The sequence below is a fragment of the Belonocnema kinseyi genome, chromosome 7 (assembly GCF_010883055.1).
Source record: "Belonocnema kinseyi isolate 2016_QV_RU_SX_M_011 chromosome 7, B_treatae_v1, whole genome shotgun sequence".
NCBI classification, from domain to species: Eukaryota; Metazoa; Arthropoda; class Insecta; order Hymenoptera; family Cynipidae; genus Belonocnema; species Belonocnema kinseyi.
Genome location: NC_046663.1, coordinates 64,255,887 through 64,269,542, shown reverse-complemented (window position 1 = coordinate 64,269,542; position 13,656 = coordinate 64,255,887). Strand labels below are relative to the sequence as shown.

The following is a 13,656-nucleotide window of genomic DNA, read 5'->3' as shown; positions in this document are numbered from 1 at the left end:
GAGGGTGATGGAATTTTTCTGAGGTCGGATTCGGATTCAGCGCAGCAAAAACCTTCGGGTATACTAGGTCTGGTCTCTGGTTCCGGAACTTTGTCAAATTTTATCGGCCTGTGTAATCCTAGCGACGTAGACAAGTAGTTGCAAAATTGACTTAGTACATATAATTTCAGCTGCGAAATTCAGATCAATTTCAAAGAAAATTGAACGTTCGCAGAGAAAAATTATTCACGATTTAACAGATTATTATATTACAGAGACAAATACGAGATTGTGTAACACAAAAATGACTCGCGATGGCAGTGTACAAGTTCGACAAACTATCGAAGTTTTTAGTTTTTTAAATGAAACTTCAGCCTTTTCCGCAATTTCCTATAGGTGAGATCCATCATTCTGCATTATGCGGATTATCACATTTCAAATTTTTCTATCACCAAAAATCTGCATCGATACTAATGCCTAGGGTTTCAACAATTTTATCAAAGTTGTTGATTTATCCTAACTTTTTCCAAAGCGCGACGATTCAATGACACGAATCTTCTTGATTCTGTAGTTTGGACCATATTATTGAATTCAAATTCAATAATTATCACAACAGTCTCAAAATAACGTGGATTTATAAAATAAGAGATGCTTGCATCCTAAAATTAAGAGTATTCACAAATTGTACAAATCGCAACTGTTTCTTCATCAGTTTAATGAAAAGCTCAAATATTAGTGTTTCTCTTTATTCCTTCCCTCAAAAATTTCGAGGGAGTAGAGCTACACATGTACTTCATGTTTTTCTTCCAGTCCGACAGTTTTAAGTCGTCTTCAGAAGGCAACAATTGTTCATCCCAGTGAAGTTTCTCTTTTATCGAAACCGCAGCGGAACTCTCGGTATTGTTGGCAGTGTTATTTATACTACAAGTTTGATATCCAGTATCTTGAGCAAAATTGAAAGCACTCTGCTGACCATTCGTGGCTGAAAGTGTAAAATTCTGCTGATAAGTGCTAGTTTCGCTAGAAAAAGTTTTACACCAATCATTCGCAAATTTTGGTCGCTTGAGGGATTCAGAATTGAAATTTACAGGTTGATTTTCCTTCTCGTCCGACTTCAAATAATTGGGGAGTTCGAAATGCATCGCCATATCTACTGTATCATTTTTTTCTTCCTCATCAATTGATTTCAGGACCTCCAGAGGTTCCTCTATTTCCGCCCAGCAGTTATCTACAATGATTTTGAAAGGAAATTAATGTGGATGTAAAAATTACTTAACCCTTAAAGGGCATATTGGGTGTTAAATACCCAGCGACTTATTTGTGCTTTAACAAAATGTACCAAATTGAAGAAAATGGAATATATAGCGCCAGATCAGGAAATGACATTAAAACCTATTTTACTATGTCATTTTCAAATAATTTTGATTTTTATCATTTTTATACGCATTTTAAGATCAATAAAATCGTTTAATCGCGCAAAGTACGGTGTTTCAGTTTTCATTGAATTGAAGCCTTTATTTTTTAGAATAAATACCTTCTTTGGAATGAACACTATAAGACTAATCTTATTTGAAGTGCCGTATCTCGGAAGTATTCAAGTAAAATTATAAGTAAAAATATCAACAACTTAAAGAGTTATGAATTTTAGAGTGAAAGAAGTCATTTTTTTCCAAAAAGGATTTTTTAAAACTACTTTAAAATTCAAAAACTGTTATGAAACCTTTTCATCCTTAAACCAGATAGATTAAACATCATTAATTGATGTTCTTTTAAAAAACTATTTAATCCGTCGGCACAGCACATGTTTGAATAAATTGATTATATTATGTATTTTAATCTTTTATAAACGAAAAAAAAACAGTATTATAGATACAAATTTAAAAGTTTCAAATTTATTAATTTATTTTAAACAAAAAACATGGCTATCCTCGTTTAAGTTCAACCAAAAAGTACTTCCAGTCCAGTTTGTCTTTGGTGCGTGTTTAGAAGATGCTCTCCGGTTATTCAGAGACAAGAAAGGAATAAACCGTAACACGCATTTTCGAGAAAAAAGATTTTTTCATTTTTAACAATTAAAAATCTCATTTTTCACGAAAACGACGCAAAATATAAATATCAGTTTAGAGTTCAATATTGTTCAGCTTCCTGAAATCTATTAAATTGTACCCTTTCTATTTGGTTAAAAATTAAACAATTTTGTTGGAAAATCATACTTTTGGTTAAAAATTCTGCGATTTTGTTGACATTTTAACTGTATCATAGAAAATTTGTTTTTTGTTTAAATTTAATATTTTGGTGTTGAAAAGAGAACTGAAATCTTTTCTGGATGAAGATTCAAACGTTTATTTCAATTTTTTTTTAAATTAAGAATCCACCTGTTTAAAGAGAAATTTCATCTTTCTTGGATAAAAATGCAAGTGTTTGGTTGAAAATTAAACATTTTTGTTAACAACTCATACTTTTTGGTTAAAAATTCTAATGTTTTGTTGAAAATTTGACTATTTTGTAGAAAATTTACTTTTTGTTGAAAATTTATACTCGTATTTTGGTGTTGAAAAATGAACTGAAATCTTTTTTTCTTTAGTCGAAACTTAAACTGTTTTGTTAAAAATTAATCTGTTTTAATTGAAAATTGAACTACTAGACCAAAGTTAAACTACATTGTTAATTTTTTGTTTTTCTGTTTGAAGGTTTTTTTAAGATTGATTTTTTTAGTTGAAAATTCTCCTTATGTGATAACAAAAAAATTAATTTTCTTGGTTTCAAATTTCATTTATCTTCGGTAAAAATACCTCAGTTTCATGGAAAATTAATTTTTTGCTGAAAAGTCATATTTTTTGTTTGAAAATTCAATTTTTGTACAGAAAGTTCATCTTTTGGGTTTCAGGTTCAATAATTTAGATAAAATTTTAATTTTTTCTTGGTTGAAAAATCTTTACTTGTTGAAAATCAATCTTTTTGTTTAAATTTTTTTTGGTATAAATTTCACCTTTTTATAAACTGAAATATAAAATATGACACTTTTTTCTTGGAAGTTTGTCTTTTGTGGTTGAAAATTTAACTATTATTTTAATAATTTAATTATTTTGTTGGAAATTCAAGAATTTTGTTAAAGTTTTCAGATATTTATCTTATTTTATTTAATAAATTTTTCCAAAAATAAAGAAAAAATCTACTAAAATAGCATTTAGTTTAACGAACTATAACATTTTATTTTTAAAAAGGTTTGGTTTTAGTTCACTAATTACTTAAAATATATGTTCTATGAGATTATTAAGGTTCCAGAGCCTTAAAGTAGAGAAACGTTGGGTTTTATCTTTAAAATAGAAGAAATATCATTTTGACCGATTGGAAATCTCATTTTTCCTAATACGTAGACTCTACGACACTTCTCGTTTTCGGGGCTGTAGGGAAAGCAAACACGAAAGATCAGAATACCCCCTCCCATGAGACACGCGTGAGCCACGTGACGCGCGCGCGAATTCAAACGCTCTCAAGCGCCGTACAGCTTTGTCAAGTATGTTCGGTGAAAGGAAACCTTCCCTTCCGTGGCACCGAAACGAAAATCTTTTTCGGGTGAAATTGATTTAATTATGAATTTCGCGAAATTCATAATTAAAATTTTTAAATTTCAATTTAATTGGATCTTGAAGACGATAATTGTTAATATCAGAACGCAAATTTTTGAAATTTCAAAAATAATTACCGATGCAAAGTTTGAAATTTTTTGAGTACTCTTTCTCCTTCTTGAATTGCTTTAAAGGTGCTTGATTTTGTTCCAGCAATGAGCCATTCACTTTTTTTTACGTATTTTTGTTGCCGGCTCCATTGAAATTCTATTTTTTAAAATGTGACAATATAGGTTAAGGTGTTTGGTAAACAGCTTGACAAAAATAAGGGTATGTTGCCTTGTTCGGAGTGAAATGAGGCAAGGAGTGGGGTCGAGCGAACGAAGGAGAAATCGGAAAACGATAAATGTCTTAAGAGAGAAATGTTGTAGAGTCTACTGTACAAAGCAAAGTAGGAATGACAATTCATAGATCAAAATTGTTCCTCTTCTCAAAATCTACAAAAATTTACCCTTACGAGATGTAGATCTTGTGTATTTTAACGAAAATTCTAAAAAAAAAAAAGTATGAAAATTATATTAAAGCGACTCAAACAGTCTCACGAACTTCAAGAGTTTATTTAAAAAAAAATTTTTTAGTTGAATATCAATATTCAAATTCCTCCCCCTTCCTGAAATCTTAAAAATGATACCCTCCTCAGATATGTATCTTGCGTATTTGAACAAATTTAAAAATAATTTAGAAAAATGATTTAATATTAATATTTGTTCAAATAAACATGATAAAAATTTAATGAGAATATCATTTTAAAGATTTCAGGAAGAGGGACAAATTTAAATATTGATACTTAACTAAGAAAAAAGTTTTAAAAAATAAACTCTTTAAGTTTTTCAAACTAAATGCTGTTTTAGTCGCTTTAATATAATTTTGAAACTTTTTTTAAAAGATTTTTTGTTAAAATTCACAAGATCTACAGCTGGTAAGGATACATTATGTTTAAATTTATATAATTTCAATAAATTGACTCTAAGTCTCAAAGTTTCAAACGCTTCGGGAGTCGAACAAATTTTCAGAAAATTAAAATGAACGGCCATCTAAACTTTTGTTAGGATACAAGGACATTTTTTGAAAAATATCGGGTAATTATTTTTTATAGTTTAAAATTTACAATTGATTTAAGATCTCAGTGCTTTCCCGTACCTCGACTTGGCGTTTTTGAATTTTCAATATTTTTCAATATTACAGATGTAGATCTTGTGTATTTTAATGAAAATTCTAAAAAACAAGTATAAAAAATATATTAATGCGACAAAAATAGCATTTATTTTGACGAACTTCAAGAGTTTATTTTTTTTAACTCTTTCTTCGTTGAGTATTAATATTTCAATTTGTTCCTCTTCCTGAAGTCTTTAAAATGATATTCTTATCAGATATTTTTCATGTGTATTTGAACAAATATTAATAATAAATCATTTCTTCTATATTATTTTTTAATTTGTTTAAATACACAAGATAAATATCTGCTGAAGGTATCATTTTTAAGATTTCAGGAAGGGAGAGCAATTTGAATATTGATATTCAACTAAAAAACATTTTTTTTAAATAAACTCTTGAAGCTCGTCAAACTAAATGATATATTAGTCGCAATAATATATTTTTCATACTTTTCTTTAAAGAATTTTTGTTAAAATACGCAAGATCTACATTAGGTAAGGTTAAATTTTTATAGATTTTGAGAAGAGGAACAATTTTGAACTATGAATTGGTACTACTACTTTGCTTTGTTTTCGGGAAAATGAGATTTTCAATCAGTAAAAATTATATTTCTTCAATTTTAGAGATAAAAACCAATTTTTCTCTACTTTGAAGCTCAGGGACCTTAGTAATCTCATGGGACACATATTTTAAATAATCAGTGAACTAAAACCAATCCTTTTTAAAAATAAAATGTTATAGTTCTTTAAACTAAATGCTATTTTAGTCGATTTTCATCGATTTTTTCTATATTTTTGGAAAATTGTATTAAATAAAATAAGATAAATATCTGTGAAATATACAATTGAATAGATTTCAGGAAACTAAACAATTTTGAACTCTAAACTGCTATTTATATTTTGCGGCGATTTCTAAAAAAATGAGATTTTTTATTGTTAAAAATGGAAAAATCTTTTTTCTCAAAACGCATAGTACGATTTATTCCTTTCTTGCATCTAAATAACCGGAGAACCTATTCGAACAACGTACAAAAGAAAAAATGGATTTGCAAGTACTTTCGAGTTGAATTTAATCGAGGCTAGCCGTGAAAATTTTATTTTCTACTACAAAAGATGACTTTAACCAAATTTTTGAATTTTCGACAATATAATTAAATTTTTAACATAATAGTTAAATGTTCAACCTAAAAAGACAAATTTTCAACAAAAAAAGTGTCATATTTTATATGTCAGTTTAAAAAAAGATGAAATTTATGCCAAAAAAAATTTAAACGAAAAGAGGAATTTTCAATAAGTCAAGATTTTTCAACCAACAAAGAAATCAAAGTTTATCTACATTTTTTAACCTTGAAGCCAAAAGACGAACTTTTTTACCGAAGAAAAATTAAATTTGAAACCAAGAAAATTAATTTTTTTCACAGAAGGAGAATTTTCAACTAAAAAAATCAATCTTCAAAAAATGAAAAAAGGTACATTTCAGTTACATAAAACCTATTCAGTTACATAAACATAAACCTTCAAACCAAAAATCAAAAAATTAACAATGTAGTTTATCTTTTGCCTAGTAGTTCAGTTTTCAATTAAAACATATTAATTTTTAACAAAATAGTTAAACTTTCGACTAACGAGGTGAATTTTCAACTAAAAATGTGAATCTTCAAAGACAATAAATGATTGCTTAACAAAGGATTAGGAAAAAATGCCACTTCTATTAAAACAGATAAATTTATAATTAAAAAAAATAATTAAAAAGAAATAGTTATATTTTCTGTTTAAAAAGATTTCATGTGACTTTTCACGATTCAAATATAAAATTGTAAAAAGAAATAAGTTTCTATGAAAAAAAATTCAATATTCAATCCAAAATGACCAATCTTTTCAAACCAAAAAGGATAAATTTCTAACAAAATAGTTGAATTTTCTAACAAATAGTTGCATTTTTATCCAAAAAAGATTAAATTTGTACTAAAACAGAAGAATTTTTAATAATAAAAAAAACATTTTTTTTCAAGTTGAACTTTCATCCAAAAAAGATTTCAGTTCATTTTTCAACGCCAAAATATAAATTTTCAACAAAAAGTAAATTTTATACAAAATAGTCAAATTTTCAACAACACATTAGAATCTTCAACCAAAAAGTATGACTTGTTAACAAAATAGTTTAATTTTTAACCAAACACTTGCATTTTTATCCAAAAAAGATCAAATTTCTCTTTAAACAGGTGGATTATTAATTTTAAAAAAATTCAAACAAAGTAGTTGAATTTTCATCCAGAAAAAGTTTCAGTACTCTTTTCAACACCAAAATATTAAATTTAAACAAAAAGCAAATTTTCCATGAAACAGTTAAATTTTCAACAAACGAGCAGAATTTTCAAACAAAAATTATGACCTTTTAACAAGATTGTTAAATTTTCAACCAATCAGTTGCATGTTTGTCCAAGAAAAATGAAAATATTACTAAAACAAAGGAATTTTTATATCAAAAAGTCAAATTTTCAAGAACAAATAAGAGTTGAATATTCATGCAAAAAGATTTCTATTGGCTTTTCAATACGAAAATACGAGTTTTAGACAAAAAGTAAATTTTCTAGGAAGCAGTTGAATTTTGAACAAAACAGTTTGCAAAAAATAAAACAGTTTTTTTTTATCTAATAAAGATGCAATATACCGAAACATACCATAAAGGATGTATTTTTATGAAAATTACTAAATTTTTAACCAAATAATAAAATTTGTGATTTTTTCATCCAGAAAAATTATTTTTGAACCAAAAATGGGAGAATTAATTTTCAGTTAACTTTTCAGTTAATTTTCAATTTTTCAACCAATGAAATGAATTCTCAACAAAATAACTCAATTTTAGACACGAAAGTTGAATTTTCCACCAAAAAAGATACAGTTTCAATAAAATTTATAAATTTTCAACTACAAAAGATAAATTTACAAAACAAAAATATAATAGTTCAATTTGCAGTTAGAAAAGTAATTTTTAAATATAAAAAAGGAGTTTTCAGCGAAATTAATTAATTTTCAACTAAAAAAGATCAATTTTCAACTCACAATAGAGTATCTAAAAATTCAGTAAAAAAAATCTTTAAGAAATAGTATTTATGAAAATCATAAAATAATAAATAAAAAATGATATTTTCAACTAAGAATATAATATTTCTATAAAAAATATACATTTTCGACAAAGTATGAAACAGTTACATTTTTAGTAAAAAGAACAGTTAATTATAAATAAGGAAAAACTTATTTTCAACCAAAAGATCATTTTTCAACCAATAAGATTATTTTCCTATCAAAATATATGAATTTTTAACAAAGTACATGCATTTTCTACCAAATATTTGAATTTTTAGAGGAATTTTCGACAAGAAAAATAAAATAGTCACCAAGAAGATTAAATATTCTCCCACAAAATTCAATTTTTCAATATACACGTAATACAGGAATTGTAAACTGAATTTTTTAATTTTAAATTTAAGAAGATAAATTTTGAACTAAACATGTACGAGTTAAATGAACAGTGAAAGTAATTAATTTTCAACTAGAAAACATAATTTTAAACAGGATAATTAAATTTTGAACCAAGAAAAAAGTTTTTTTTTTACTAAAATGATGAATATTTAACAGGAATACTTGAATTTTCAACCAAAAAATTTAATTATCGAACAAGAATTTTTTTCAAAAAGACGATTTTTCTACAAAATAAAAAAATTTTGAACGAATTAGTCGAATTTTCAACTAAAGAAGCCCAATTATTAACTAACTAACTGAATTTTGAAATAAAAAATATCAATTTTTAGTCTAAACTTGTAAAGTTAAATTTTTAGTTAAAAATTTAGCTATGAATCCGTAACTAGAATATTTGAATTTTCAACCAAAAAGATGAATATTTACCAAAAAAAAAAGAATCTTCAACAAGATACATTAGTTTTCAACAAAAAAAAGTGAATTGTCAACAAAAAATTGAATATTTAAATTTTCGGTTAAAAAAATTAATTTCAAACAAAAAAAACGAATGATCAATCGAATTGTTAAATACAGTATACTACAACTATTGTAATTTTTTCAAATTACGAATTATCTATACTCAATTTTTGCTTAATGTTCTCCCGTTTATTGTATTTTACTGATTTTTTTTCATCAAAACATCAGAAAAAATTAGATGGGGTTTTTGAGATTTTTTTCAGAAATTTAAATAACTTTACCATTAAAATTTTTGGTTTGTAAATTTAGAAAAATGGCAAGATTTTGAAATTAAAAATCCTTTGAAATCTTTAAACTTTTATAATATTTTTGAGACTTGAATTTTTTAAATGAACGATATTATTTTAACCAATCTAGCGAAAAAGTTTTAAAATATGTTCAACCAAAATAAAAGCAAATTTTTCAATTTGCAACAAAAAATTAAATAGTTGATATTCCAGCCAAGCAAGATTTTAATATTAAATTTTAAAAAACAGTTAAACTTAAACAGAAAAGACAAATCTTAAATAAAATACTCCATTCTTAAGTTCAAAAATTAATTTTTAAAAAATTCAAAAAAATAGTTGCATTTTTATCGAAATAAATGAATTTGCTACTAGCAAAAATTTGTAACTAAAAGTGAAATAGTTCAATTTTCACTTTAAAAAATAATTTTGAATAAAAAAAGGAGGATGAAACGAAATATTTCAATTTTAAACCAAAAAGAATCAATTTTCAACCAAAAAAGAAGAATTTTATTTTTTTTTATTTTTAATTTGAAAATTGGTTGTTTTTAGTTTTCGCCAAAAAAGATATAAAACTTTTGAAAGCGTAAATTACGCACATTTTTTCTGCAAATAATGAGTGCTTTATTGTTATTTAAACATAAAAATTCAACAATCCGACTTACAAATTAAACAATTTTTAAGTAGAACAATTAAAATTATAACGTTCAAAGTTTAAAGGCTCTTAGAAATTTTAAATATTCAAGGCTTTCCACGTCAAACAATTAAGTTTCAAATCGTTGACTTTTAAATATTTGGCTTAAATTGAATCATCTTAAATGAAAAAGCAAATATTGCTAAATATTCAATAATTGTTATTTTTCTTAATTAAGAAATTTCATATTGAATGGGTTAAAAATGGAATATTTTAGACCGAAACAATATTTTAAATTTAATAAAAGCCTTCAATTACGATTATGAAGTTGTTTTTGAAGTTGACAACAGTTTATAAAGTTTAAATGAGACGTTTAGATTTGTTTAATGACTATGACTTTCGAATTGAAACCGTATAATTTGTAACGTTAAAATGTGAAAATTCTTAAATTTTGAAATAAAATAAAAATGTTTTTGATCGAAAATTTTCTACTTCAAACGTTTTTAATTTTTAATTGTTTATGTCTTTAAGACAGCATTTTACAATTCTTTGAATAAAAAATGTACTCTTAAAAATAAAAATCTAAAATAGACTAAATAATATCATAACTGAAAAAGTTAACAATTGAACTAATTATTGAAAAAAAACTGTTGAAATTGAACAAGGACAGATTTTTGTTCTAAAAACTGTATAACTGACCCTTTGACTCTATTTGGCGAATGAACTATAAACCTTGGTTAATATTATGTATTAAAAAAACCTATGATAAATACATTAAATTTAAATTTTTGCATTATTTTACCTGGAGGACTGCTTCGAATTTTCTCGGTCCTGTCGACCTCCTTAACGGAAACTTCGATGCTCATATCAGTCGTGAAATCTAATCGGGCTGCAGATCGAGTACGAAATTTGATACTTTGACACGACATCTCGTCAGCAACTTCGCTAATGGGAGACATATTTAAAGGTGACATGTTCTCAAAAGCTAAAGGCGTTCCATGGTTCCTTTGCAAATTTCCAGAACTTCCCTGTACAATTTCAAGACCAAAATCTTAAATTCTAAATAAAAAATAAAGAAACTGACAGTTTTTTAACTGAACTTTTCGCTTTAGATTTGATTTTTATAATGCATCTTGTAAAATTTTTTTAAGTAGAACTTTTATAAACGGAACCAAAAAATAGAATTTCATATTAACATGTTTAAATTTATTTAATTATTTCAACCAAAAAAGAGGACTTTTCTGCCATAAAAGATGAATTGTTAAACAAAAAAAAATATAAACTTTCAACAAAACAGTTGCATTTTTTAACCAAAAAATTACTTTTTAATGAAAGAGTTTTATTTTTAGCCAAATAGTATGACTTTCAACCAACAAATAGGAATTCTCAACACCAAAATACGAATTTTCAACAATAAGTTAATTTTCTATCAAATTGTTGAATTTTTAACCAACAAACATGAATTTCCTCCCAAGCCGTTGCACTTTTACCCCAAAAAAGTTAAATTTCTACTGAAATAAATTTTTAAACTAAAAAGACGAATTTTAAAAAAAAAGTTGGATTTTCAAACAAGAAAGATTCCAGTTCAATTTTCAATACCAAAATAAGATATTTCCATATAAAAATAATCTTCTACCAAAATAATTGAATTTTAAAACCAAAAAGACGAATTTTCAAAATTAAAACCATTAACTTTTCAGAAAAATAATTAAATTTTAAACCAAATTGTTGAATTGTTAACCAAAAAACATGAATTTTCCATCAAACAGTTGCACTTTTATCCACAACAGGTTAAATTTCTATTAAAAGAGATGAATTTTTAAACCTAAAAGACGAATTTTTAACCAAAAAAGATGCCAGTTGAATTTTCAATACCGAAATAAGAAATTTCCACATAAAAATAATCTTCTACCAAAATAGTTGAATTTTAAAACCAAAAAGACGAATTTTCAAAATTAAAACCATTAACTTTTCAAAAAAACAATTATATTTTAAACCAAATTGTTGAATTTTTAACCAAAACATATGAATTTTCCATCAAACAGTTGCACTTTTATCCAAAACAGGTTAAATTTCTACTAAAAGAGATGAATTTTTAAACCTAAAAGACGAATTTTTAACCAAAAAGAATTCCAGTTAAATTTTCAATACCAAAATAAGAATTTTCCACAAAAAATAATTTTCTACCAAGATAATTCAATTTTAAACCGTAAAAGACTAATTTTTAAAATCAGAAGAATGAAATAGTCAACAATATAGTTAAATTTTTAACAAAATTGTTGCATTTTTTGTACCTACTATGAAATTTTACGTTATTTGTGGAAGATTCATCTCTCTGGTTTAAAATAAACTATTTTTATGAAAATCAGTTCTTTTTCGTTAAAAATTAATATTTTTGGTTGAAGAATCAAATGTAGGTTGAAAATTTAACTAATTGTTTTAAAATTCGTTTGTCTATACTTAAAAATTCAACTGTGTTTGAAAATTGACTTTTTTCAGAAAATTATTTTTCTTCTTTGCAAATTCATTTATTTTGATTAATAATTAATTTCTTTGGTTAAAAATTTAAATATTTCGTTTCAACCTCCTTTTTTTTATTTAAAATTATTTTTGTAACTGAAAATTGAACTATTTCACTTTTAGTTACAAATTTTTTTAGTAGCAAATTCATTTATTTCGATAAAAAATAAACTATTTTATTGATTTTATTTTTTAATTAATTTTTGAACTTAGAAATTGAGTATTTCAATTAAGACTTATTATGTTTAAATTCAGCTAAATTGTTAAATTTTCAGCTAAAATAATTAATTTTGAATGAAAAATGGAATAGTGCAATTTTCAGATAAGAAAAAAATTTAATTTCCAAGAAAATATACAATTTTCAACAAAAAAAGATAATTTTCAACTAAAAAAAAAACATTTTCACAAAAAAAGGAAAAGTTAAATTTTCTGTTAAAAATTAATTTTCAACAAAAAAAAAGCGAATTTTTTAGTAGAATAGTTGAATTTTTAGCCATAGAGATGAATTTTCAACTAAAGTAATTAATCTTTATTAAGTCTGGAACCTGATAAGAGGAGGCTTTGTTGGGAGAATCAGAGGTAATGATTGGGAATAACTAAATCCGTGAAAAGGAGTATATTATAATGTGAAAGATACTACATGAACGGTGTTACAAGACACGAGATAAATTAGGTTTGTGCTCACTGAAAGGGGTTCGAGCAATACTTGCGCTAGTTACGAGCGTCCAAGCCGTACTGAATATTACAAGAATACAAGGGCAGTGTTAGCTTCCTGTCATGCCGCGCATGCGCTTACGCTTATTACTTGAATCGTTTACTTTAATTTAACATAAACTCTTAGTTCTAATACTTCCCCTTGAATCAAGTGATAATCTAAATCAACATTCGTTTTTAATAAAGTATTCTGAAAATAAACAAATTGCATATTTAATTTCTCAAGTCCAGCTGACTTCACACAACACTCATGCTTGATTCTCAATAGTCCTTTCGTGAGAAAATCAGCAACTTGGTTTTCACTTGACACATGTTTCACTGTAAATAACTTCTTGCTTAACACGTCCCTAATGAAGTGGTGTCTGATGTCGATATGCTTCGACCTTGCGTGAAACGTTGAGTTTTCTGCTAAAGCGAGACAACTCCTGTTGTCACAGTTGATTGTGAGGTCACCGTAGCTGTCAAATCCGAGTTCCTGGACTAATCGTTGAAGGTATATGGCTTCTTTGACTGATGCTGCCATGGCTATATATTCGGCTTCTGTTGTGGACAATGCGACGGTCCTCTGCTTTCTGGAGTCCCATGAGATAGGTCCTCCTCCGAGTATGAACATGTATCCTGATTGCGACTTTCGATCCTCAATGCAGCCTCCCCAATCTGCGTCTACAAATCCTTGGATTGGTCCTGGGTTTTTCTTGAACACGAGTCCTATTTCGACGGTTCCCTTGAGATAACGCAACACACGTTTTGCTGCCTTCCAATGTTCTACTCCGTAACTGTTGTTGAACTGTCCTAGCCTACTAACA

At 26.2% G+C, this 13,656-nt stretch overlaps 1 protein-coding gene across 1 annotated transcript in view; it reads right to left on the bottom strand.

Annotated features, from left to right (window-relative positions):
• Window positions 1-11: 11 nt before the first annotated feature.
• LOC117177296 (protein aurora borealis) overlaps window positions 12-13,656 on the bottom strand; it is a 27,520-nt gene continuing 13,875 nt past the window's right edge. The window contains exons 6-7 of the mRNA XM_033367892.1: window positions 10,419-10,644; window positions 12-1,207 (exon numbers count right to left, since the gene is read on the bottom strand). Coding sequence (XP_033223783.1) covers window positions 705-1,207; window positions 10,419-10,644 — 729 coding nt within the window. The 3' untranslated portion in view covers window positions 12-704. The remainder of the gene's footprint in view (window positions 1,208-10,418; window positions 10,645-13,656) is intronic.